The sequence below is a fragment of the Bos mutus genome, chromosome 1 (genome assembly GCF_027580195.1).
Source record: "Bos mutus isolate GX-2022 chromosome 1, NWIPB_WYAK_1.1, whole genome shotgun sequence".
Classification (NCBI taxonomy): domain Eukaryota; kingdom Metazoa; phylum Chordata; class Mammalia; order Artiodactyla; family Bovidae; genus Bos; species Bos mutus.
The window spans coordinates 65,944,194-65,969,616 of record NC_091617.1 but is presented as its reverse complement, the minus strand read 5'-3'; the positions used below and the strand labels follow the sequence as shown (position 1 = coordinate 65,969,616).

The 25,423-nt window shown below is 40.0% G+C and overlaps 3 protein-coding genes across 3 annotated transcripts in view; 1 reads left to right on the top strand and 2 right to left on the bottom strand.

Annotated features, from left to right (window-relative positions):
• The first annotated feature begins 1,924 nt into the window (after positions 1-1,924).
• Positions 1,925-4,899, top strand: WDR5B (WD repeat domain 5B). Its single transcript, XM_070370127.1, has 2 exons — positions 1,925-1,964; positions 2,397-4,899. Exon 2 carries the CDS (start codon positions 2,498-2,500, stop codon positions 3,488-3,490), a length of 993 nt encoding a protein of 330 aa, XP_070226228.1. The 5' UTR covers positions 1,925-1,964; positions 2,397-2,497; the 3' UTR covers positions 3,491-4,899.
• A 1,892-nt stretch (positions 4,900-6,791) lies between these two features.
• Positions 6,792-25,423, bottom strand: part of FAM162A (family with sequence similarity 162 member A) — a 40,725-nt gene continuing 22,093 nt past the window's right edge. The window contains exons 3-5 of the mRNA XM_005893421.2: positions 22,620-22,728; positions 9,488-9,596; positions 6,792-7,014 (exon numbers count right to left, since the gene is read on the bottom strand). Of these exons, the coding sequence (XP_005893483.1) occupies positions 6,922-7,014; positions 9,488-9,596; positions 22,620-22,728 (311 nt within the window). The 3' untranslated portion in view covers positions 6,792-6,921. The remainder of the gene's footprint in view (positions 7,015-9,487; positions 9,597-22,619; positions 22,729-25,423) is intronic.
• Positions 20,206-20,640, bottom strand: LOC102274280 (small ribosomal subunit protein uS8-like). The gene has a single exon (XM_070374911.1). It carries the CDS (start codon positions 20,623-20,625, stop codon positions 20,233-20,235), a length of 393 nt encoding a protein of 130 aa, XP_070231012.1. The 5' UTR covers positions 20,626-20,640; the 3' UTR covers positions 20,206-20,232.

The window sequence follows — 25,423 nt, the reverse complement described above, 5'->3', positions numbered from 1 at the left end:
GCAGGAAAGCCTTTCAAACAGAACACAAACAGCTTCTCTCGGGCACTCTTTATTGAGCAATTAGGATTGGCCCTCCCTACGGGGGGTTACACAGCCTAAGATTCAACCAACCACAGACGAAACATCCTCCCCCCTAATATCCATAAAGTTTCAAAACGCAAAACTTGCTTCATCTTGGCAACTATTTACATAGCATTTATATTAAGTATTTTAAGTAATACAGAGATGACTTATAGGGGAGGATATAAGTAGGCTATATAAAAACACCACATCATTTTATACAAAAGAGGAGCATCCAGTGGATTTTGGTATGCTGTGTGGAGGGAAGGGAAGGGGCGGGGGGTGGGGGGCCCTTGAACCAATTAACCGCAGATACCAAGGGACAGTCTATAAAGGATTGGAGAAACTAGGCAGGCTTTCATTTTGGGTAAACCTATTCTTGAGCAAAGAATAATTTACACCTGGAAAGCGCTTCCCTGGTGGCTCAATGGTAAAGAATCCGCCTGCCAATACAGGAGACACAGGTTTGATCCGACCCCAGTATTCTTGCCTAGAAAATCCCATGGACAGAAGAGCCTGAGGGCTACATCTATGGGGTCGCAAGAGTCAGACACGACTTAGCGACTAAACAACATCTGAAAAGCACATATCCTTCACATATTTCACAGCCACTAATCACTTCTTAAAACTAGGGAGGTCTGGCTAAAGCTTAATTGCTGCTGCTGCTGCTGCAGCTAAGTTGCTTCTGTCGTGTCCGACTCTGTGCGACCCCATAGACGGCAGCCCACCGGGCTCCCCCGTCCCTGGGATTCTCCAGGCAAGAATACTGGAGTGGGTTGCCATTTCCTTCTCCAACAAAGCCTAATTACGAGTAACTTTACACTTTTTTTTTTTACTTCCCTGGTGGCTCAGATAGTAAAGTGTCTGCCTACAATGAGGGAGACCTGGGTTCAATTCCTGGGTCGGGAAGATCCTTTGGAAAAGGATATGGCAATCCACTCCAGTATTCTTGCCTGGAAAATCCCATGGACGGAAAACCTGGTAGGCTACAGTCCACCGGGTCGCAAAGAGTCGGACACGACTGAGCGACTTCACTTTCACTTCACACATTTTTTACTCCATTCCGCCTTTTCTGTTCCAAGCACCTAGCAGATCTGAACTTTCCTTGTCTTTGGAAAGTTAAGCCATAGGAAGTGCTAAAACGTTTGCTCATTTCCCCCGGCACTATCATTTCAGGCTACCTAGGCGCTAGCCTTCAAAGGCCTCTAAAACATATTTTTTATCCTTCCCGAACACTTGGGGAACACATTTAAACCTGGGCATAAATTTGGCTACGTTGCCCTCGCCTACTTGCAGGCCTTCGAACCCGCCACCAGGCTCCACATAACTGCTGGAGAAGAGAACGAAAGCCACCTGTGCAGCAAGGAGCTTATACAGAGTCACCGGCGCTGAGTGGGCCCAGGAAGGCTAAGAAACGCGAAGTGTGAATGGCTTACATCCAAATCCATGCCCGCAGGCATCTCAAAATTTAGTTCTTTCTCGTCCCACGGTTTCGCGAAAGTCATGAATAGTCTCCGAAATACAGCGACCCACGCTATCCAGCAAGATCTGGAAGAAGCCCTTCCTGCAGACGCCGGAAGGAAACCCCAGCGTCTGCTTTTGCGCAAGCGTAGTGATGACTGGATGGCATCACTGACTCGATGGCCGTGAGTCTCAGTGAACTCCGGGAGTTGGTGATGGACAGGGAGGCCTGGAGTGCTGCGATTCATGGGGTCGCAAAGAGTCGGACACGACTGAGCGACTGATCTGATCTGAAACAGACTTCTACAAGCCTCCTCGGCTCGGAAGCGGTGGGAAGGGCATCCTCTGCGCATGCGCTCTACGCTCCCTGCGCATGCGCCCAGCTCCCGGCTGTCATGCGCACGCTTTATTCCTTACGCAGCTGTTTGGAGCGTCGGCAGCAGGTGTGGGCGTTAGGAAATCGTGTGTATGCAGGTTTTTGCTTAGTTTCTGAAATCTTGTTTTTAGCGGCGATTATTCATGCTCAAAGTACAATGTCTAAAGTGAGGCAGGTAGGGGTGCTGAGTACTCAGATATTTCAGAGCTGGGGGGAGAAGCGGTGAAAAATATTTTCTGTAGATTTTCCCCCCCACACCCCACCGCTTGCAGCTTTGAAGCGCGTTACGTAGTCACAAAACACCCACCATTAATACCTTACTTGCCGACAGCGCACGGGACCGTTTTAATAGTATTTCTGAAGTGTTTGTTTCCAGAAGAAGCAGCGAGGAAAAAGTGAAGTGGTCCAAGCTGTGCTGCTGAACTAGTGTATACCATCGTTTAAAGACGATCCAGAGATTAGTCACTAAAAGACTTTGTTTGTTTTTGTTTTGAGTCAGATGTTGTTTATCTTCATTTTGCTGTGTACAAAGCCAAAATACGGACTGCTTGGTTCAAAACCGGACATCTAGCCAACCTACAGACTTCGAGCTTCAGAGTCATGACTACAGAGCAGTCAGGAAATGCGAAAGCAGAGCCGGCTTTCCCCTCATCTGCCAATCAGAGCAAGCCAGTGTCTGAAAAACCAAACTACGCTCTGAAATTCACTCTGGAGGGACATACGGAAGCAGTATCATCAGTTAAGTTTAGTCCTAATGGAGAATGGCTAGCAAGTTCTTCTGCTGATAAAGTAATTATAATTTGGGGAGCCTACGATGGAAAATATGAGAAAACACTTAAAGGACACAATCTTGAAATATCAGATGTTGCCTGGTCATCAGATTCCAGTCGTCTTGTTTCTGCCTCAGATGATAAAACTCTAAAAATTTGGGATGTGAGGTCTGGAAAATGTTTGAAAACACTTAAAGGGCACAGTAATTACGTTTTTTGCTGTAATTTCAATCCACCGTCCAACCTCATCATTTCAGGATCTTTTGATGAAAGCGTGAAAATATGGGAGGTGAAAACAGGCAAGTGCCTTAAGACTTTGTCTGCTCATTCTGACCCAGTTTCTGCTGTTCATTTTAATTGTAGTGGGTCCTTGATAGTATCAGGTAGCTATGATGGTGTCTGTCGAATCTGGGATGCTGCATCAGGTCAGTGTTTAAAAGCACTTGTTGATGATGATAACCCTCCTGTCTCTTTTGTAAAATTTTCTCCAAACGGTAAATATATTCTCATTGCAACTTTGGACAATACTCTTAAACTGTGGGATTACAGCAGAGGCAGATGCCTGAAAACATATACTGGTCATAAGAATGAGAAGTACTGTGTATTTGCCAGTTTTTCAGTTACTGGTGGAAAATGGATTGTCTCTGGTTCAGAGGATAACCTGGTATACATTTGGAATCTTCAAACTAAAGAGATTGTACAGAAATTGCAAGGTCATACAGATGTGGTAATCTCAGCAGCTTGTCATCCTACAGAAAACATCATTGCGTCAGCAGCATTAGGAAATGACAAAACAGTTAAACTGTGGACAAGTACTTACTAAACCCTTTAGAAATCAAGTGGTAGAGTCAAACTGGCCAAAAAAAGATTAGGTATTTTAAAAGATGGTGTTCTCTCAATTTTGGCATGTATTTTGTTTTGTTTTTTAACATTGTCTTGCATTATAAGAATTTAAGACCTGTTTCAAGATCCAACCAGTCCATTCTAAAGGAGATCAGTCCTGGGTGTTTTGGAGGGACTGATGCTAAAGCTGAAAGTCCAATACTTTGGCCACCTCATGCGAAGAGTTGACTCATTGGAAAAGACCCTGATGCTGGGAGGGTTTGGGGGCAGGAGGAGAAGGGGACGACAGAGGATGAGATGGCTGGATGGCATCACCGACTCAATGGGCGTGGGTTTGGGTGAACTCCGGGAGTTGGTGATGGACAGGCAGGCCTGGCGTGCTGCGATTCATGGGGTCGCAAAGAGTCGGCCATGACTGAGCGACTGAACTGAACCGAGCCTCAGTTTGCAAAGTTAGACAGTTGGAAATGCAAGTTTAGATCCCAGGGTTTCTGACTGGAATCTTGATATCTGTGATTAATCTTTTGTGTCTGTCCTTGAACAGATTCTCATTCTGTTCGTTTCAATGACTATTCTAGAGGATCATTGTATTTGATAAAATTTAGAAGTAAAGCTCACAAAACAGGATGACTGATTAAATGAGGGGAACAAGGGAGTTTGGAATAACTCCAAGGCATTTGGTTTAGGAGATCAGAAGAGAATAAGCCTGGGATGGTGGTGGACTGGAGATTTGTCAGATGCTACTTCCACAGTTTAAGTGACAGCCTCAGTGATGGGATGTGAAATGGTCTGTGGAATCGTTTGTAATTTGGGAAAAAACAAGTAATGGTTGTATTTGTTCTGAGTCTTTTTACCAAGATAAAAAGTAAAAATAAACCAAATCAAAATTAATAAAGGCATTTTACTGTGAGAGGCATTTACCTCTCACTACCATGTCAGACTGCCCTCTCCTGATTCTCAGGGCAAGCTCGTCTGAGTAGTAAAGCCTCTTTCTTATTACGTCTGAACTACCCGCTTCTGCCCATGCTACAAACTCAGTTCAGAAATCACCACTTGGTGGAACCATCACTGCCTGCCTGTGCTGTAATGGTTTCACAGGCTATGTGTCCAGTAGATGATGAGCTCTGTAGACTCTAAGTATGTTTATTCATCTTTGAATTCTCAGTTTTTGTATATAAAAGGGACTCAAGTAATGTTTGATTAATGACAATGAATTATACATCCATCACAACTTGTTGCCTGATTTCAATAAATTTTGGAGTCAATTCCCCATACTATTATTTTTATTAAAACTTAAAAAGTACCTAGCCATAGCCTCACATGTTAATTCATTCAAACAGGGTTTATAGGAAATATAAATTGGAAAACATTTTCTGCCCCCTTTACCTGTAGAGACATGATAAACATGAAAAAATAATTCAGAAATTAAGCAAAAAATAGTAACAATCACTTAATTGAAAGTGGGTACTATAGAATACAAAAGAAGACAGTTTTGTCCTTGTTGCTTATAACAGTGCTCATGAAATCTGATTTGCTTGAGAAGTAAGCAATATAAGATACTATAATTACTAGTAGAGTATGTGACAGCTCAGAAGTTAATATGTGAGGCTACTGGGAGAAGTGGGATCGGATGGGGGAAGGTCTTAAATTCTGGTCAGAAAATTTATATTCAACCCCCAAAGAGGCAGTCACTATTATAACTTAACTAAAGAGGACAGCTGACACAAAATGATGATATAAATTCTTGCTGCATGGTAGGATTTTTGAGCTTTGACTTAAACATTTTACAACAATAAACCTTCAAGAATACAACACTTAAAAATTTTTTTAAATGCTTCTTTGTAAGTTAAAATGGTATTGTTTTATGAAGAAAAATGACTTAAAAAATACATTAGATTTACCCATATTTAAAATCTACATTTAGATAATATGTAAGTATTCCAAAATATTAATCAAGGAAGACTAATCTGCTAAAATGTATATAAAGTAATGTTTTTTGATGATAAATTTGCCAAGTGATAAAAATCAAAGAGCTTGGTATCTAAAAGCTAAGGTCAAAGTACTCTATATAGATAGTTATCAGATGGATTATGAAGCTGTATAGTACATTAGATTTTACTATTTTATTAAACTAAGTTCCCAAATACCTGCATATATCATTTAATCTGATATAACCCTCTGAATGTTTATAAGGACTTGCCATCCCTTAAAACTCATGCAGCATGTGAGAATAAATGAAATACTTAAATAGAAACCAGCATCCATAGCTAAATATGAGACAACTTGGCATCCCCGTCAGACTAAATAAGATATATATGAGGAACAAATGCTTAGTTTTCAACAACAATAAAATACATTTGATAGCTTTTCGTAATTGAGAAATTTAGTGTAAAAGAAGGAAAGGACCAGTTAGGAATTCTAAGCTACAGCACAGAAGAGGCGACTGTGCTGGTCCCAAGTAAGTCCATGGTGCTGGGATTTCAAAATCCTCAGAAACTTGTGGCCAGAATGCCATCATCACCTTGCCAGGACCTATCCAAGACTGTTCTCCTAAAAGCCTCTGTTTACCAGAACACCTGACAAAGGCAGAGTGTGGTCTGGCGGCTTCCCAGAGCTCTTGAGAAGCACCAGGGCATTCGGGGAGGTTAGCTCTTCGGCGTGCACTCGGGCAGCGTGCCCCCAGGCAGTGTACTCAGCTGTCCCTCCTAACCTCTCCAGAAATAAGGACACACAAACCATCTGGCTGCTGGGGAGATGTCACTTTGGTAATGGGAATTAAAGTAGGATATGGGACCTGACTATAAAGAAGAGTTAATAATAAAGTTCAAATAAGTCATCTCATTTTTCATTCTTTCATTTTCTTGAAAAAAGCAGGCTGCATTTAACCTAGATCAAACTGTAGTGTTGGAGAAGACTCTTGAGAGTCCCTTGGACTGCAAGGAGATCCAACCAGTCTATCCTAAAGGAAATCAGTCCTGGGTGTTCACTGGAAGGACTGATGCTGAAGCTGAAACTCCAGTATTTTGGCCACCTGATGTGAAGAGCTGACTCATTTGAAAGGACCCTGATGTTGGGAAAGACTGAAAGCAGGAGGAGAAGGGGACAACAGAGGATGAGATGGTTAGATGGCATCACCGACTCAATGGACATGAGTTTGGGTGAACTCCAGGAGTTGGTGATGGACAGGGAGGCCTGGCATGCTGCAGTTCATGGGGTTGCAAAGAGTTGAACACGACTGAGCAACTGAACTGAACTGAAAGTTGTAAAATATAGACAAGTCATTTCTTTAAGAAAATTTATTTGTAGCTCTAGAGTGGAAATAGGGAAGCTCATATACCACATTCTTTTTAGTAAGGCCTATTGCTGCAGCATTATTTCTAGATCTTCAAAATCCAACCAACGATATATCTGCTACTCTGTTTTGGCCTTCATAGCAGCTTCTTCTCTCAGACGAGCTTTCTTTTCTAGGTTCAAGCTTGTTAAAGTCTCATTTCTTCTGGCAGCCTAAAGTGAAACAAATGTGAACAAGTGATTATTTATGCCGGTTCGGGGAGGATGTCATTACCTGACGTGGCAAGTACAGGCATGGTGGAATGGTTCACTGCTTGTGCGCCAGGCACAGCAGCCCTCTCCATGTGCCTTCTGCCTCCTCTAATGCTCCCAGTATGGCAGTCCATCCATTCACGCACAAGAGAAATGCCACACCTCTGCCTTCTCTTCCTTTCTGGCCTCTCTCTTTAAATCTTCTAGCCTCTCTTCTCCCTTTATAATATATTCCCTTGTCTTTCTCTTTTCCTCTCTTTAGCATTAAACACCTTTTTGTTTGCATTTCTACCCCCTTTCTTCCTCCTCTCACTTTTCTTTGTTGCTACCATTTCTCCATCCCCAACTCATGTGTATACTTTCACACCCTTCTAGTTCCGTATTCCTTTTACCACAAACATTCAGCTTTGGGGATCCCAGATTTCACCAAGTACTACCCTTGATGACTCCCAGCAGTGTCTACCTTGGCACTCCATCCTCTGAGAGTGAAGAGCAGTGGAGGAGATGCAACCTTCTTCCCTTGCTTCCCTCCCTCTGACTTGTTTAATCTCTGAAGCTTACATAAACAGTCTAGTTTCAAATTTTCATATCAAATGAGTGAAACCAGCACCCTATAAGGTGGTGGTTTTCTTCAGAATTAAGTATGGAGAGGGGCAGAATCAGAATGGTTAGATGATGAAGAGGACAAAACACAAGGGCTAATTTCTCTCTTCTAAATCACAGTAAGTTCAGAAGTTAGTCATTACAGTAGCATTTACCAACTTTTCAGAAACAGTTCCATAAAAGAGAAATAATATTTTTGGTATAGGACAGGAGAGGAGCTCTTTATACAGTGCATACCCTTTCATGAGGCTGGGGGGATCCCAGGGAGTGATCTGTTTCTGGAATATTTAAACTCAGCTAGCATCAAGTAGACAAAAGCAATGCAGATTTCTCAGAATTCTTAGAATCCCTATATCCTGTTTTATATGCTTCTGTAGGTTCAGTCTGAGAGCATGAAAAGTCAAAGAGGGAGGCAGGAAAAATACTGAAGTAGGGTAGGAACACAGTTGTCAAAAGAACTTCACCCAGGCCTCCACACTTGCCCTTCATGCTGTCATAACATCAGCCTAAATGGTTGGTATTTTCTATTCCAAGACTCTCAAGCGAATCAGAAGTTCACTTTTACTCTGGACTCTGCGCATAAGGAAGTCAGTTATCACTGGGTTTGCAGAACCTTTGTAGATTCTTGACAATAGATATAAGACATTTCTTTCCATGTGGAAGCTGTGATATATAGAATTAGACATGGGATTTAAATAATGGCTTGGCCAGTACTGCTGCATAGAAAAATATCTGTATTTTAATCACAAGATAGTTGTCGGCACACTTGGCTCTACCTTTTTGTCTTACCACTTACTAGCTATGTGACATTGGAAAAAGTAACGTCTCTAAGTTTTGGTTCTTCTTTTACAAAACATGGATAAGAGAACTGACCTCTTAGGTTCTCACGATTACTGTGGTGATTAGTAAGCTGAACAATGTGCTGTGCTCAGATGCCTCAGTTGTGTCAGACTCTGTGCAACCCGATGGACTATAGCCTGCCAGGCTCCTCTGTCCATGGGATTCTCCAGGCAAGAATCCTGGAGTGGGTTGCCGTTTCCAACTCCAGGGGATCATCCCAGCCCAGGGATCGAACCCAGATCTCCTTCACTGGCAGGGGGATTCTTAACCACTAAGCCCAAGTTTAACAATACCCGTGAGCACTCAGTAAGTGGGAATACTTTTCCTGTCACCTCAATTAGGTCAAGATTCAAACTGTGGCTCTGCTATTAGGGAGATGTGTGTGAACTTGGGTAAGTTACTAAGCTTTCTATGCTATGTTTCCTCATTTATAAATGAGGTCCTAATAATAGTATCTACCTTGCAGCATTGTTGTAAGATTTAACTGAGACAACAACAAGGTACCTGGAAGACGGTAAGACAGTTATTAATAATGACTGGATCTGTGGACCTGAATGCCTGTGTACTGCTTAGGAGCTTAGACAGATGGCCTAGTTGGAACATCCAAGTAGAGAACAGTGCTAAGAACACTTACCAAGACTAAGGCAGAGTGAGGATCAGTAAGTCCATGCACTGTGAGTGCTTTACAGACATACAAGGAAATATCAGTATATATGCCAGTGTCACACATCTTGTTTCACATTCCTTATGACACCTGTGGCAACTAAACCCTTCTAACTATTTTAGTTCTTCAGCATGCCAAAGTTAGGATTTGCTATTTACCTCCAGGCATGATAATCTCAGGTGTGGTCCTACCATATTTTATTTTGTTTCTTATCATTTCCTGTATAGGAAGTGACTTCCTCATCACAGACAATAAAGAGTTAACCCCTGGTTTCCTCTAGGTCTTTTGTGGAAAATACATAAGGATAGAGGGGAGGTCCACTCTTACCTTCTTGCCCTCTATAACCATCAATACGCATCCTGCCACTGTCAAGGCAATCATTACATAGCTGATCTTCACCCGGACCTTGTTCTTTGCAGCATCGAGCATCTCAAACCTAGCAATGCAGTGAGATCATGAGAGAGAGTTAAAGTTTCTGAGTTGCCAGAGGATATAAACCTCTGTGTCCCACAAATCAGGAGTGGAGTGGTGCCCATAAATATAAAAAAAGGAGGTGAGACCCAAAGATCTTGTAGGACTTTGGGGAAGTCTCCCCCAAAGACCTACAAGATCTTTGTGGAAGATGGAGCATTTTCACAGTTCACTTTATATTTTTATATAAATCATGATAAAGGGCTGGAGATGAAGATAGTGGGACTGAGGACTTCCAGCTACATACTATGCCAATGATGGGAAAGAATTTAGAGGATCAATTTATCCAAAAGTACATGAAGATCTTCACAGTTTAATAAACCTTGCTTGGACATCAGGAACCAGCTGCACTAGCTTTGGCACTGCAGCTAAATATCAGTTGGATCCTATTGCTTCAGTTTATGCAAAAGTCAACAACTATAGTTTAATTGGAATAGGCTACACTCAGACTTTGAGGCCTGGTATGAAGCCTCCATTGTCTGCTCTGGTAGATGGGAAGAGTATAATGCTGGAGGTCACAAACCTGGGCTTGTTCTGGAGCTGGAGGATGAGAGAAACCTCCAGAAATGGGTATCAGAAGATCTGACTTTAATATATTTGCAGTGTGACCAACAGGAGCCCCATATACCCAAGGTGATCAAAACAAAGGATGATCTAAATAAGAGCTGTATTTTAAATATTTAGATAGTTACTTATTAGTTGGTTTCTAGTTGAAAGGGTTATCTATCTAGTTACCAATGCTGCAGTTGTGCAGTCACCTATACACTGCTATGCTATGCTAAGTCTCTTCAGTCATGTCCAACTCTTTGTGACCCTATGGACTACAGCCCACCAGGCTCCTCTGTCCGTGGGATTCTCCAGGCAAGAATATAGAGTAGGTTGCATGCCCTCCTTCAAAGGATCCTTGCAACCCAGGGATCAAACCCATGTCTCTTGCGTCTCCTGCACTGGCATATGGGTTCTTTACCACCAGCACCACCTGGGAAGCCCATACATTACTTCAATGCATTTAACTGTTAGAGGTGCTATCTGCCAACAATAAAACACACTTTTATGAAAACTGAAAAAAAAAAACACCCAAAACCAAGAAAAATCTCAAACAGCCTAACCAACCACCTAAAAGAACTAGAATATGAAGAACAAACAAAACCATAGCAGAAGAAAGTAAAGATCAGCAAGGAAATAAAATAGAGTTTAAGAAAGACATTGAAAAAAATCATTAAAACCAAGAGCTCATTTTTTGAAAGGATTAAAAAAAAAAATCAAAAAACTTCTGGCTAGGGTAAACAAGAGAAAGGATCCAAATAAGAAAAATAAGAAATAAAAGGATAAATAATAACCAGTGCCACAGAAATACAAAAAAAAAAAAAAAAAAACCAACCATTAAGAGTATACTTTAAACAATATATGCCAACAAACTGGATAACCTAGAAGAAATAGACAAGTTCCTAGAAACATACAGCCCAAAAATGAATCAAGCAGAAATAACTAATCTGAACATACTGATCACTGGAATTGAAATAGAATATGTAGTACTAATAAAACAAAACTCTCTTCAAACAAAAGTCCAGGACCAGATGGCTTCACTGGAGAATTCTACCAAACACAGAACTCACAATGATCTCTCTCAAATTACTCCAAAACATTAAAGAGGGGGGTACGCTCCCAAAGTCATCCCATGAAGCCACCATCACCCTCATACCAGAATCAGACATATAAAAAGAAAACTACAGGCCAATATCTTTGATAACTATAGGTGTAAAAATACTCAACAAAATATTAGGAAACTGGATCCAACAACACATAAAAAGGATCACACACCATGATCAAGTCGGATTCATCCAGGGTCGCAAGGATGGTTCAACATATGCAAATCAATGTGATACACCACGTTAACGAAAGACAAAAACCATGTGATCATTTCAACAGATATAGAAAAAGCATTTGATAAAATTCAGTATTAATTCATGTTAAAAAACTCTCACCAAAGTAGGTACAGAGGAAATTTTTAAAAATAATAAAAATGCTTAATAAAAGCATTTATGACAAATCCATAGTCAACCAAATACTCAACAGTGAACAGCTAAAAGTCTTCCCACTAAATTCTAGAACAAGTCAAGGACATTTGACTCACCACTTCTATTTATCATAGTGCAGTCTTGGATTGGAAGAATTAATACTGTTAAAATGGTCATACTACCCAAAGCAGTCTACAGATTTAATGTGATTCCTATCAAACTATGCATGCTATTTTTCACAGAATTAGAACAAATAATCCTAAAATTTATATAGAGCCACAAAAGACCCAGAATTGCCAAAGCAATCCTGAAGAGAAAGAACAAAGCTAGGGGCATAACACACCCAGACTTCAGACAATACTACAAAGCTACAGTAATCAAAACAGCATGGTATTGGCACAAAAACAGACATGCAAATCTGTGGAACAGAACATACAAACCCACACACCTATAATCAATTAATCTTGGACAAAGAAGGCAAGAATATACAATGGAGAAAAGTCTATTCAGTAAGTGGTTTGGGAAAGCTAGACAGCCTTATGTACATCAGTGAAGTCAAAACACGCCCTCACACCATACACAAAAATAAACAAACTCAAAATGGCTTAAAGACCTAAATATAAGACATGACACCATAAAACCCCTAGAAGAGAACACAGGCAAAATATTCTTTGACATAAATCTTACCAATGTCTTCTTAGGTCAGTCTCCCGAGGCAAAAGAAAGAAAAGCAAAAACAAATTGGACTGAATTAAATTTATAAGCTTTTGCACAGTAAAGGAAACCACACACAAAACAGAAAAAAAAAAAAAAAAAACACCCACAGAATGGGAGAAAATATTCACAACTGATGTGATCAACAAAGGCTTACTTTCCCAAATATACAAACAGCACATACAGCTCAATATCTTAAAAACCAACCAATCAAATATGGGCAGAAGACCTAAGTAGAAACTTCTAAAAGAAACCATCAGGCACAGAAAAACACATCAAGAATCATCAAGAAAACCACAATGAGGTATCACTTCAAGCCTGTCAGCATGGCTGACATCAAAAAGACCACAAGTAACAAATGTTGGCAAGGATGCAGAGAAACAGGAAGCCCTCATGCACTGTTGGTGGGAATGAAAACTGATACAGCCACTAGGGAGAACCATATAGAGGGTCCTTTAAAAACCAAAAATAAAGTTACTATATGATCTGGCAATCTCACTCCTAAGCATATATACAGAAGAGACAAAAACTCTAAAAGATACATGCACCCCAGTGTTCACGGCAGCATTTACAACAGCCAAGACATGGATGACACAGTCACACACACACCTATACACATACATAGACACACACGCACACACATAAAATGGAATATTACACAGCTGAAAAAGATAATGGAAGTTGCCATTTGGAGTAACATGAATGGACCTAGAGGTTATCATACTAAGTGAAGTCAGACAGAGGAAGACAAATATCGTATGGTATCACTTAGATGTGGAATATAAAATATGAAATGAACTTACTTACAAAACAGAAATAGATTCACAGACACAGGAAATAATCTTATGGTTACCAAAGAGAATGGAGGGGGAGGGATAAATTCAGTTTGGGATTAACAGATACACACATATATTAGATAAACAACAAGGATCTACTATGTAGCATAGGGAACTATATTCAATCTCTTGTAACATAATAGAAAATAATCTGAAAAAGTATGTATTATGTATAACTGAATCACTTTGCTGTAAACTAAAACACCACACTTAAATCAGCTATACTTGAACTTTAAAAAAAAAAACACAGTAAGACTGCACAAATTTAAAGTAGGAAAAATAAGGGGAAAAAAAGTATGAAGATGAAAAATCGAGCCTGGAACAAGGCAAAATAAAGAAAAAAAGCCAAAAAAGGGCAAGACATGGTAATCTACACTTGCCATGGTGGGCCCAGTTTTGGCTCTGTAGATTCACTTTAGCAGCCAGTGCTAAAATGAACCAGTATCTATTTCTCCTTGAGGTTCTTAAGAAAATACTATATGATATAATGACATTCTGAATAATATCCTGACAATGTGCTGTGCTGTGCTTAGTCACTCAGTCGTTTCTGACTCTCTGAGACCCCATGGACTGTAGCCCGCCAGGCTCCTCTGTCCATGGGGATTCTCCAGGCAAGAATACTGGAGTGGGCTGCCATGCCCTCCTCCAGGGAATCTTCCCAACCCAGGGATCAAACCCAGGTCTCCTGCATTGCAGGTGGATTTTTTTTACCATCTGAGCCACACTGCAATGAGCTTCATAAGGTTCAACACAAAGCACAATTCAGAAAGAAAACAAACACGGGAGAGGTAAACAATGTGCTCTTTATACCCAGCTTTTGCTCTCTGCCTTGAACCAGGAAGAGATTTCAGGATACCTGGCACAGCAGAAAGATCCTTTAGGCAATGCTCCCGTAACATTTATCTTTTAACTAATGTTTTGGTAAAACTGAGTGACAATGAACTTGAGATTGTGCTCTTTGTCAAGTGCCTCCTATAACTGGTCTGCTGAATACAGACCTATGTACCTTGACAGAAAGTTTTGGGTTGGATTACCATTCTTATGTGAAAGCTAAACGGCCTAACAGGGAAGAATCTAAACAGAAGGCTGCTTCATCTTGGTGATTCTGCGGGTAGGCAGTGGGTCCCAGTTCTACTACCTGAGTGTTTGATGAGCATCAGGGCAGGGTATGTGGAGTCCTAATGGGCTCAGGATAGAGAACTAGCCTACTCAGTAGTATGTAGGGAGTGATTATATCTAGATGAATGAATTTGAGTGCTAACTTTTTTTCCCTCCTTATATTACTTTTGAAACTAGAGAGAGGAAAGTACTTCAAAAATGCATGGAAGGAGGCACAGGGTCCAGGGTGTTGCAGATGGTAGGAGAAGAACCCTGAAAGCATATATACACTCATGTAAGAGCTTGGATCCAGTGAGGGAGCAATGTGGATGGAGTCCTCTAGGCACTGAAGATGGGCCTGCAGGGTGGGAGGAACCAGGGACAACTGCTAAGAACACTGAATTGCTCTATTAAGAGCATCTGAGATCCCACCAACCACAACTACTCAAGTTGACAAATGTTTTATGTGAACTGGTATTTCCAACTGAAGTGTTGTAATCCTCAGGAAAAGTGATGTACTTTCCATTTGAGGGGACATAAAAAAATAAAATGCATTTAAATAAGGCCACAAGGTTGCCCTCCATTCTACAGGGAGCAATAAGAACCAGTATGTTAAGCAGTGCCTGTTCAGAATTACCAGCACAAGGATAAACGGTGGCCCAGGCCCAGAGAAGAGACTGCTAGGGTGACTCGTGAGATCGTGCTTTGGGCTTGATGGTGTCCTGAGACCACCTACAAGTCAGACTATAGCAGGTTTTCCTTAGTAAAGTGTATAAAGCACCTATTAGGGCCATGAGTACATACCAGCCTGATTTCTGCTGGGATATGCACGAAGAAATTACAGTAGAGATAAGAATTTGAAGTCATACTTATTTCCAGCATGCTCTCCCAGAAGAATACAACTGTCACTTGAGCTAAGAAGGACCAAGGCTCTCCTGCTGAAATAATTCTAGTGAATATAATGTGTTATTTAATTTGACAGGCAAAAAGAGAAGGGCGCTGTTAAAGTTGTTGTAAACAGAAAGCAAAACCTACTTATCTTCCTAGAAAAAGATACCCTGAATGAACCCAGAACTTCTTCAATCATGACTTGATTCAGAAGCCAGAAGGCTCCAGAACAATTCCTTACTGGAAGAGAATGAATGTCCAGGAGCTTTGTTCCAAGTACCTGTCTCTGAAGAGGATGATGTCCCATGGGGAGACTGCAACTATTTCTTAGAATCTCTTTTGGCCAAGATGCAAACCATGAGGCAAGAGCAGTGGTTCTCAACTTGGAATGATTCCCAGGTCTGAAATGAACTCTGGGGCTCCTGGGTTGTGTAGCCAGACTCCAGGAATCAGCTCTGCCTACCAGTAGTCTGGTACTAATCCCAGGATCTGCTTCACCTGCCTCTGGGTGGGCAACAGGCTCAGATTCATCAGGACCCTATCACTGGCCAGCAGTGGGCCACCACTAGTGCCAGGGCTCCCCAGGGATCTGCAATCATGTACATACAAATACAATTGGCGACTCAGATAAAAAGAGGCAGCAGAGGAATATGTTCTAGGAGAAGGAATAAGATAAAACCCTAGAAGATGAACTAAGTGGAGATAGCCTACCTACATGAGAAAGACCTCAGAGTAATGATCATAAAGATGAGCAAAGAACTTGGAAGAAGAATGGGTGCACAGAACGAGAAGTTAGAAGTTTTTAAACGAGAAAACACAAAGAATAACCAGATGTCAAAAATACGGTAGCTGAAATGCAAACTACAGTAGAAGGAATCAACAGTAGACTAAATGATACAGAAAAATGGATCACTGAGCTGGGAGACAGAATAGTGAAAACCACTGCCACTGAGCAGAAAAAAATGAAAAGAAATAAGGACAGTTTAAGAGACCTCTGGGTCAACATCAAGCCCATTAAATTCACATTATAGGGGTCCCAGAAGGAGAAGAGCAAGAAAGTGTTTCAGAAATAATTGAAGAGATAATAGCTGAAAACTTTACTATCCTGAGAAATGAAAGTCATCCAAGTCCAGGAAGCACAGAATCTCATACAGGATTAACCCAAAGAGGAACACACCAAGAATACTGTAATCAAAAATCAAAATGACAAAAATTAAAGATAAACAGAGAATACTAAGAGCAGCAAGAGAAAAGTAACAAATTACATAGAATGACATTCCCACAAGGCTATCAGCTGATTTTCTAGTAGACTCTGCAGGCCAGATGGAAGTGACACGAAATATTTAAAGGAATGAAAGAGAAAAGCCTACAACCAGGAATAGTCTACCCAGCAAGGTTCTTATTCAGACTTGATGAAGAAATCAAAAACTTTACAGACAAGCAAAATCTAAGAGAATTCAGCACCACCAAAGTGGCCTTAACAAGAAATGTTAAACGAACATCTCTAGGCAAAAAAGAAAAGGCCACAGTTACGAAAAAGAAAATTATGGAATGAAAGAGCTCACTGGCAAAGGTAAAGTTAGGAAATCATTCACATACAAAGTTAGTAAAGGTAGGAAATTATACATATACAAAGATAGTAGGGAGATTAAGAGAGACAAGTAGTAAAGATCATCTGTATCTACAGTAAGCAGTTAAGGGATACACAAAACAATCAGATGTAAAATATGGGCTTCCCAGGTGGCACAATGTAAAGAGTCTACCTGCCACGCAGGAAACGCAAGAGACGTGGGTTTGATTCCTGGGTCAGGAAGATCTCCTGGAGAAGGAAATGGAAACCCACTCCAGTATTCTTGCCTGGAGAATTCCAAGGACAGAGAAGCCTGTTGGGTTACAGTCCATGAGGTTGCAAAGAGTCAGACATGACTGAGCTACTGAGCATGCACACATACACACACATGAGATCAAAAACAGTAGTCATTAGGAGAGGAATGTACAAACTCAGGTGTTTTTTTAAAATGTATTTGAAACTAAGAGATGAGCTCCTTAAAACAATCACATATATACGCAGACTGTTACATGAAAACCTCACGGTAACTGCAAACCAAAACTCTATAATAAATATACACACAACAAAGAAAAAGGAATACAAAATACACTAATTATACTCATATTAGAAGAGATGAGAACAAAAGAAGAAAGAAAAAAAGACCCACAAAACAAATCCATACTACACATAAAAAACAAACAATAAAGGCTTGTTGTAGAGCATCAGTTCAGTTCAGTTCAGTCACTCAGTTGTGTCCGACTCTTTGCAACCCCATGAATCGCAGCACGCCAGGCTTCCCTGTCCATCACCAACTCCTGGAGTTCACTCAAACTCACATCCATGGAGTTGGTGATGCCATCCAGCCATCTCATCCTCTGTCGTCCCCTTCTCCTCCTGCCCCAAATCCCTCCCAGCATCAGGGTCTTTTCCAATGAGTCAACTCTTTGCATGAGGTGGCCAAAGTATTCGAGTTTCAGCCTCAGCATCAGTCCTTCCAATGAACACCCAGGACTGATCTTCTTTAGGATGGACTGGTTGGACCTCCTTGCAGTCCAAGGGACTCTCAAGGGCCTTTTCCAACACCACAGTTCAAAAGCATCAATTCTTTGGTGCTCAGCTTTCTTCACAGTCCAACTCTCACATCCATACATGACCACTGGAAAAACCATAGCCTTGACTAGATGGACCTTTGTTGGCAAAGTAATGTCTCTGCTTTTGAATATGCTATCTAGGTTGGTCATAACTTTTCCTCTAAGGAGTAAGCGTCTTTTAATTTCATGGCTGCAATCACCATCTGCAGTGATTTTGGAGCCCCCAAAAATAAAGTCTGACACTGTTTCCACTGATCCACTGTTTCCCCATCTATTTGCCATGAAGTGATGGGACCACATGCCATGATCTTAGTTTTCTGAATGTTGAGCTTTAAGCCAACTTTTTCACTCTCCTCTTTCACTTTCATCAAGAGGTTCTTTAGTTCTTCACTTGCTGCCATAAGGGTGGTGTCATCTGCATATCTGAGGTTATTGATATTTCTCCCAGCAATCTTGATTCCAGCTTGTGCTTCTTCCAGCCCAGCATTTCTCATGATGTACTCTGGATAGAAGTTAAATAAGCAGGGTGACAATATACAGCCTTGATGTACTCCTTTTCCTCTTTGGAACCAGTCTGTTGTTCCATGTCCAGTTCTAACTGTTGCTTCCTGACCTGCATACAGGTTTCTCAAGAGGCAGGTCAGGTGGTCTGATATTCCCATCTCTTGAAGAATTTTCCACAGTTTATTGTGATCCACACAGTAAAGGCTTTGGCATAGTCAGTAAAGCAGAAAGAGATGTTTTTCTGGAACTCTCTTGCTTTTTCCATGATCCAGCGGATGTTGGCAATTTGATCTCTGGTTCCTCTGCCTTTTCTAAAACCAGCTTGAACATCTGCAAGTTTGCAGTTCACGTACTGCTGAAGCCTGGCTTGGAGAATTTTGAGCATTACTTTACTAGCGTGTGAGATGAGGGCAATTGTGCGGTAGTTTGAGCATTCTTTGGCATTGCCTTTCTTTGGGACTGGAAAGAAAACTGACCTTTTCCAGTCCTGTGGCCACTGCTGAGTTTTCCAAATTTGCTGGCATATTGAGTGCAGCACTTTCACAGCATCATCTTTCAGGATTTGAAATAGGTCAACTGGAATGCCATCACCTCCACTAGCTTTGTTCCTAGTGATACTTTCTAAGGCCCACTTGACTTCACATTCTAGGATGTCTGGCTCTAGGTGAGTGATCACACCATCATGATTATCTGGGTCATGAAGCTCTTTGTACAGTTCTTCTGTGTATTCTTGCCACCTCTTCTTAATATCTTCTGCTTCTGTTAGGTCCATATCATTTCTGTCCTTTATTGAGCCCATCTTTGCATGAAATGTTCCCTTGGTATCTCTAATTTTCTTGAAGAGATCTCTAGTCTTTCTCATTCTGTTGTTTTCCTCTATTTCTTTGCATTGATCGCTGAGGAAGGCTTTCTTATCTCTCCTTGCTATTCTTTGAACTCTGCATTCAAATGGGAATATCTTTCCTTTTCTCCTTTGTTTTTCACTTCTCTTTTTTTCACAGCTATTTGGAAGACCTCCCCCAGCCATTTTGCTTTTTTGCATTTCTTTCCCACGGGGATGGTCTTGATCCCTATCTCCTGTACAATGTCACGAACCTCCATACATAGTTCATCAGGCAGTCTGTCTATCATAAGGAACTATATTCAATATCTTATAATAACTTATAATGGAAAATAATAGATGTGTGTGTATATATATATATATATATATATATATATATATATAACTGAATAACTCTGCTGTATACCTGAAACACTGTAAATTAGATATATGTCAATAAAAAATCTAAAACATTGACAAAAAAGCAGTGAGTATATACATATACATGATTACGTTAAATGTAAATGAACTAAATGCTCCAACCAAAAAATACAGACTGAATGGAAGAAAAACAAGACCCATATATATGCTGCCTAAAGAGACTCATTTCAGATCTAGGGACACATACAGACTGAAAGTGAGAGGATGAAAAAAGGTATTTCATGCATGTGAGTATTGCTACCTAAAGTAGCAATACTCATATCAATCAGACAAAATAGACTTTAAAATACTGTTATAAGTGAAAAAGAGAGACAGTATAATGATCAAGTGATCAATCCAAGAAAACATAACCATTTTAAATATATCTGCACCCAACACAGGAGCTCCTCAATATGTAAGGTAAAAATTAACCGACATAAAAGGAGAAATTGAGAGTAAGACAATATTAGTATGGGACTTTAATATCCCATTTATATCCAGACAGAAAATCAATAAGGAAACACAGACCTTGATAACACATTAGACTAAATGGACTTACTTGATACATTTAGAGTATTCCATATGAAAGCAGCAGAATACAATCTTTCCTTTTTTTTTTTTTTTTTTGTCCTCTGAGGCATTTTATTTGTATGTATTACATCCCTAGAAAAAGAATCCAAGGATTTTCCCTCCTGTATGTTTTCGTCTTGCTTCTTCATGGTCCATGATGCCAGCTGAGGTTGTCAGTACAATGAAACCAAACTGACGGGATGGGAGCAGGTTATTCTGCCATTTTTCTAGATCTTTGAGTTGCACATCAAATCTAGGGCTGATCACTCCACACTTATTTAGCCTGCCTGTGAGGTTCACAATAATTTTCCCAGCCCTGTGATCATCAATGATTTCAAATTCGCCAATGTAACTATGCTTCATCATCACTGTTAGAAACCTGACGATGACTTTGGAGCACGGCCTAATAAGGACCTGGCGTTTGCCTCTCTTTTCGGCATTGTTGATACTCTTGAGAGCATCAGCCAGGACATTCATACGCACCATTCTGGCGGCACGGAAAGATGGCGGAAAGAGAGAATACAATCTTTTCAAGTGCACATGGAACATTCTCCACGACAGGTCATATGCTGGATCACAGAGCCAGTTTCAGTAAATTTAAGAAAACTGAAATCATATCAAGCATCTTTTCCAACCACTATGAGACTAAAAATCAACTATAAGAATAAACTGCAGAAAACACAGACACGTGGAGGCTAAGCAATATGCTACTAAACAACCAATGGATCAGTGAAGAAACCAAACAGAAAATAAAAAAACCTAGAGACAAATGAAAACAAAACCACAACAATCCAAAACCTCTGGGATGCAGCAAAAACAGTTCTAAGAGGGAAGTTTTTAAACAATATAAGTTTGCCTCAGGAAATAAGAAAATCTCAAATAAACAAATTAACCTTACACCTAAAGCAACTAGAGAAAGAAAAAACAAAACCAAAAGTTAGTAGAAGGAAAGAAATTATAAATGTCAGAGCAGAAATAAATTAAACAAAGACTAAAAAAAAACAACAGCAAAGATCAATGAAACTAAAAGCTGGTTTTTTGAAAAGATAAACAAAACTGATAAACCTTTAGCCAGACTCATTAGGGAAAAAGAAAAAGTGAGAAGGCCTAAATCAATAAAATCAGAAATGAAAAGGGAGAAGTTACAGCCCACACCACAAAAATACAAAGGATCACAAGAGACTATTATGAAAAACCATATGCAAATAAAATGGGAACCTTGAAGAAATGGACAAATTCTTAGAAAGGTACAATCTCCCAAGACTGAACCAGGAAGAAATAGAATATATTAACAGACCAATAACTAGTATTGAAATTGAACTGTATTTTTAAAACTCCCAACAAATAAAAGTTTAGAACCAGATAGCTCCGTGGGTGAGTTGTAGCAAACATTTAGGGAAGAGTTAACACCTCTTCTGCTGGAACTATTCCAAAAAATTGCACAGGAAGGGATACTTCCTAACTCATTCTATGGGCTACCATCACCCTGATACCAAAACCAGACAAAGATACCAACAACACCAAAAAAATAACAGACCAGTATCATTGATGAACATAGATGCAAAAATCCTCAACAAAATACTAGAAAACCAAATCCAACAATAACTTAAAAGGCCCATACACCATGATCAAATGGGATTTATCCCAGGGATGCAAGGATTTTTCACCACCCACAAATCAATCAGTATGATACACTACATTAGCGAACTGAAGAACAAAAACTATACAATGATCTAAATAGATGCAGAAAAAGCTTTTGATAAAATGTAATATTGGTTATGGTAAAAACTCTCCAAAAAGTGGGCACAGAAAGAACATACCTCAAAACAGTAAAGGCCATATATAAAAAAGCCCACAGCTAACATTACACTAAACAGTGAAAAGCTGAAAGCATTCCCTCTAAGATCAGGAAAAAGACAAGAATGCCCACTCTTGCCACTTTTATTCAATACAGTTTTGGAAGTCCTAGCCATGGCAATCAAAGAAGAGAAAGAAATAAAAGGAATCCAAATTGGAAAGGAAGAAGTAAAACTGTCATTGTTTGCAGATGACATGATACTCATACACAGAAAATCCTAAGGATGCCACCAGGAAAACTACTAGAGTTCATCAGTGAACTGGATAAAGCTGTAGGACCAAAATTAACATAAGGAAATGTTGCATTTCTACATGCTAACAAAAAAAATATACAAAAAGAGAAATTAATTTAGTTACTTTCTATAGCTAGGAGAGAAAATCAAACCAGCTGACTTCAGAGTGACTGACAGCTCTTCACTAGGCACTACAGAAGAGCAACGACAATGCACTGATTTTCCAGCACTGTTTTTATTCCAGGTACTTGTCAAGAAGTAAACGTTTAGAAAAGTGGAAACTTTTAAATATGGCTGAAAGGTTTTAAATAGACTCAGAGGAACTGCTTTTCCTTTAAAATAAATTACTGAAAAATAAAAGCTGCTTACAACCCTAAATTCAGCACTCACGAGACAGTCTCTGGAATTTCATCTTCCTTTTTGAAGCGACCTGACCATATTAGAATCTTCTTCTCCCAATCCGTAGGCTTATGCAATGGCACTCTGTGGCTGTAAGTGTCTGAGAAAAACAAGAGAAAATATCTGATTTATATGAGATTGACTCCCAAATTTAGCAACAGAAAAATGCTATTTGTGCTTTTTAGCTATTCACTAAACAGAATTATTGAGAAATCTCAAGTTAATTAGAGCTTTATTTGAATGGAATTTCTTAGGTTGCTCATTTATTTCTTAAATGAAATTCAAAAATTTTCTAAGGACTGAGATGAAATAAAAGCGTTTTTTCCCCAATATAAGCCCCAGCTTATACTGAAAGCTGACAGAACACCATGAACAAAGATACAAAGGTGAGAAGGATGAACTAAGAAGGGAACAGCATGGGAGCCTGTTTGACTTAGGTAGAATTTTTAAGTCTGTAAGGTAAAATCAGATTATAAAAGAACCTGAATGGCAGGCTAAGGCTTTTAGACCTGACTCATGAACTATTGTACTTAGTTTAATCTGCACAGTGGCTGGAAAGAGAAAGGATAGGACAGAGTGGACAAGACCAAATAGGAGATTATAATACAAGCTATTACAATACAAGGGTGAGTTGTTATAGTCTCAACTAGAGTGGTAACAGTGGGAAGAGAGACAAAAAGTCAATCTGAAAGAATTTGGAGATTAACATAAAGACAGATTCATGAAGAACCTCAAACTTGGATGATTAAAACAAAAGCAGTATTGTTAACCAAAATAAGGCGACTGAAAACAACCAGTCAGGAGAGGAAAAAGTACTAATGCCATTTTAGATCTACTGGGTCTAAATTCACGCCATCTGGGTAAGTTTCATTAATGAGTTGGGAGTGGAGACAACCACTGGTGCAAAGAAAGAGCCAGTGAGGATGATAGACGCAGAAGAGCAGGGGCTGAGCTTTGGTGCATGACCCAGAAAGGACAAAGAAGCAGCAGAGGAAAATGGAGCAGCTGAAACAGGCAGAACCACAGACTATAAAAGAGTCTTTCAAAGGAGGGGAAGTCATTGAAGACGAGAAGCAGAAAAAGGGGATCACAGAATATCAGAGTTACAAAGGACCTTGGAGATAATCTCATCTAACTTTCATGTACTGCTGACATCTCTCTTGCAGACAGACCATCTCCTTGACTACGTCACCTTTGTTTAAGCTGCACCTTTCACTTAATCAGAAGCCAACAGCAAGAGGAACAGAAAAGTCACTAGGGAAAAAAATCCATAAAGAACCAAAGGCAAGCAAAGACATTCAGAAGTACAGAAATAGTATTGCTGTAAGGGAGAAGACTCTTGAGAGTCCCTTGGACTGCAAGGAGATCCAGCCAGTCCATTCTGAAGGAAATCAGCCCTGGGATTTCTTCGGAAGGAATGATGCTGGGGCTGAGGCTCCAGTACTTTGGCCACCTCATGCGAAGAGTTGATTCATTGGAAAAAGACTCTGATGCTGGGAGGGATTGGGGGCAGGAGGAGAAGGGGACGACAGAGGATGAGATGGCTAGATGGCATCACTGACTCGATGGACGTGAGTCTGAGTGAACTCCAGGAGTTGGTGATGGACAGTGAGGCCTGGTGTGCTGCAATTCATGGGGTCGCAAAGAGTCGGACACAACTGAGCGACTGAACTGAACTGAACTGAATCTTTTAGCACTTGGTATTTTCTCTATAGCTTATTTTTACTTTATGTACTACATGCTCATTAAAGACAATTCAGAAAGTACAGATGTAAAAAGAGAAAAAGATAAAAACCATGCTTAATTCTCCTCTCATAGTATGAGCACTATCTTTATTTTGGTATGTTTCCTAAATCTTATCACCATACATAGGTACATATATGTAATTTCTATATGTACCATTCTTGGGCTTACACACAATATAAAATTTTGTACCCTGTCTTGTTCATTAACATTATGACAAAAACTTTCCATGCCAGTATGTTGTATTTATAAGCACCATTTCCAACAGTTGCACAACTCATCAAGTAGATCTAATGTATAATTAATCATTCCCAGATTATTTAACATTTAGACTAATTTCTCATTTTCCTTTACATGTGTGTATAAATATATAGAGATACACATATATATACATATATGTAAACAAATGGGAACAGCTTTACAATCAAAGCTTTTTCCACATAAAGGGATTATTCCTTAGGATAGATCCCCAGAAGTGAAATACCAGGTCAAGGGGTATAAATACTTTTAACTTCTTAATAAATATTCTTTGAGAACAGTTCTTTTCCACCCACCAGTACCTATCTGGCCCTAGTGTAGGGCCCAGAAGAAGCAATTCCCATGAAGAAGCAATGAGCAAGTAGTTCCTGGGGCCATACAGTTTAAATATTATGCTTCTTCCTTCCAGTGCTGACAGTGACAGAACTTGGAGTTAGGGATAGGACTAAACATGGCTGAAGTTAACGTACAAGCCAGTGCATAGCCCTAAGTATATTATACCCAAATGTCATTTTTTGATTTGGTTCATCTTTGAGGCTGACCAATCCAATCCCAAAGAAATGCCAAAGAATGCTCAAACTACTGCACAATTGCACTCATCTCACATGCGAGTAAAGTAATGCTCAAAATTCTCCAAGCCAGGCTTCAGCAATATGTAAACCGTGAACTTCCAGATGTTCAAGCTGGTTTTAGAAAACGCAGAGGAACCAGAGATCAAATTGCCAACATCCGCTGGATCATGGAAAAAGCAAGAGAGTTCCAGAAAAACATCTCTTGCTGCTTTACTGACTATG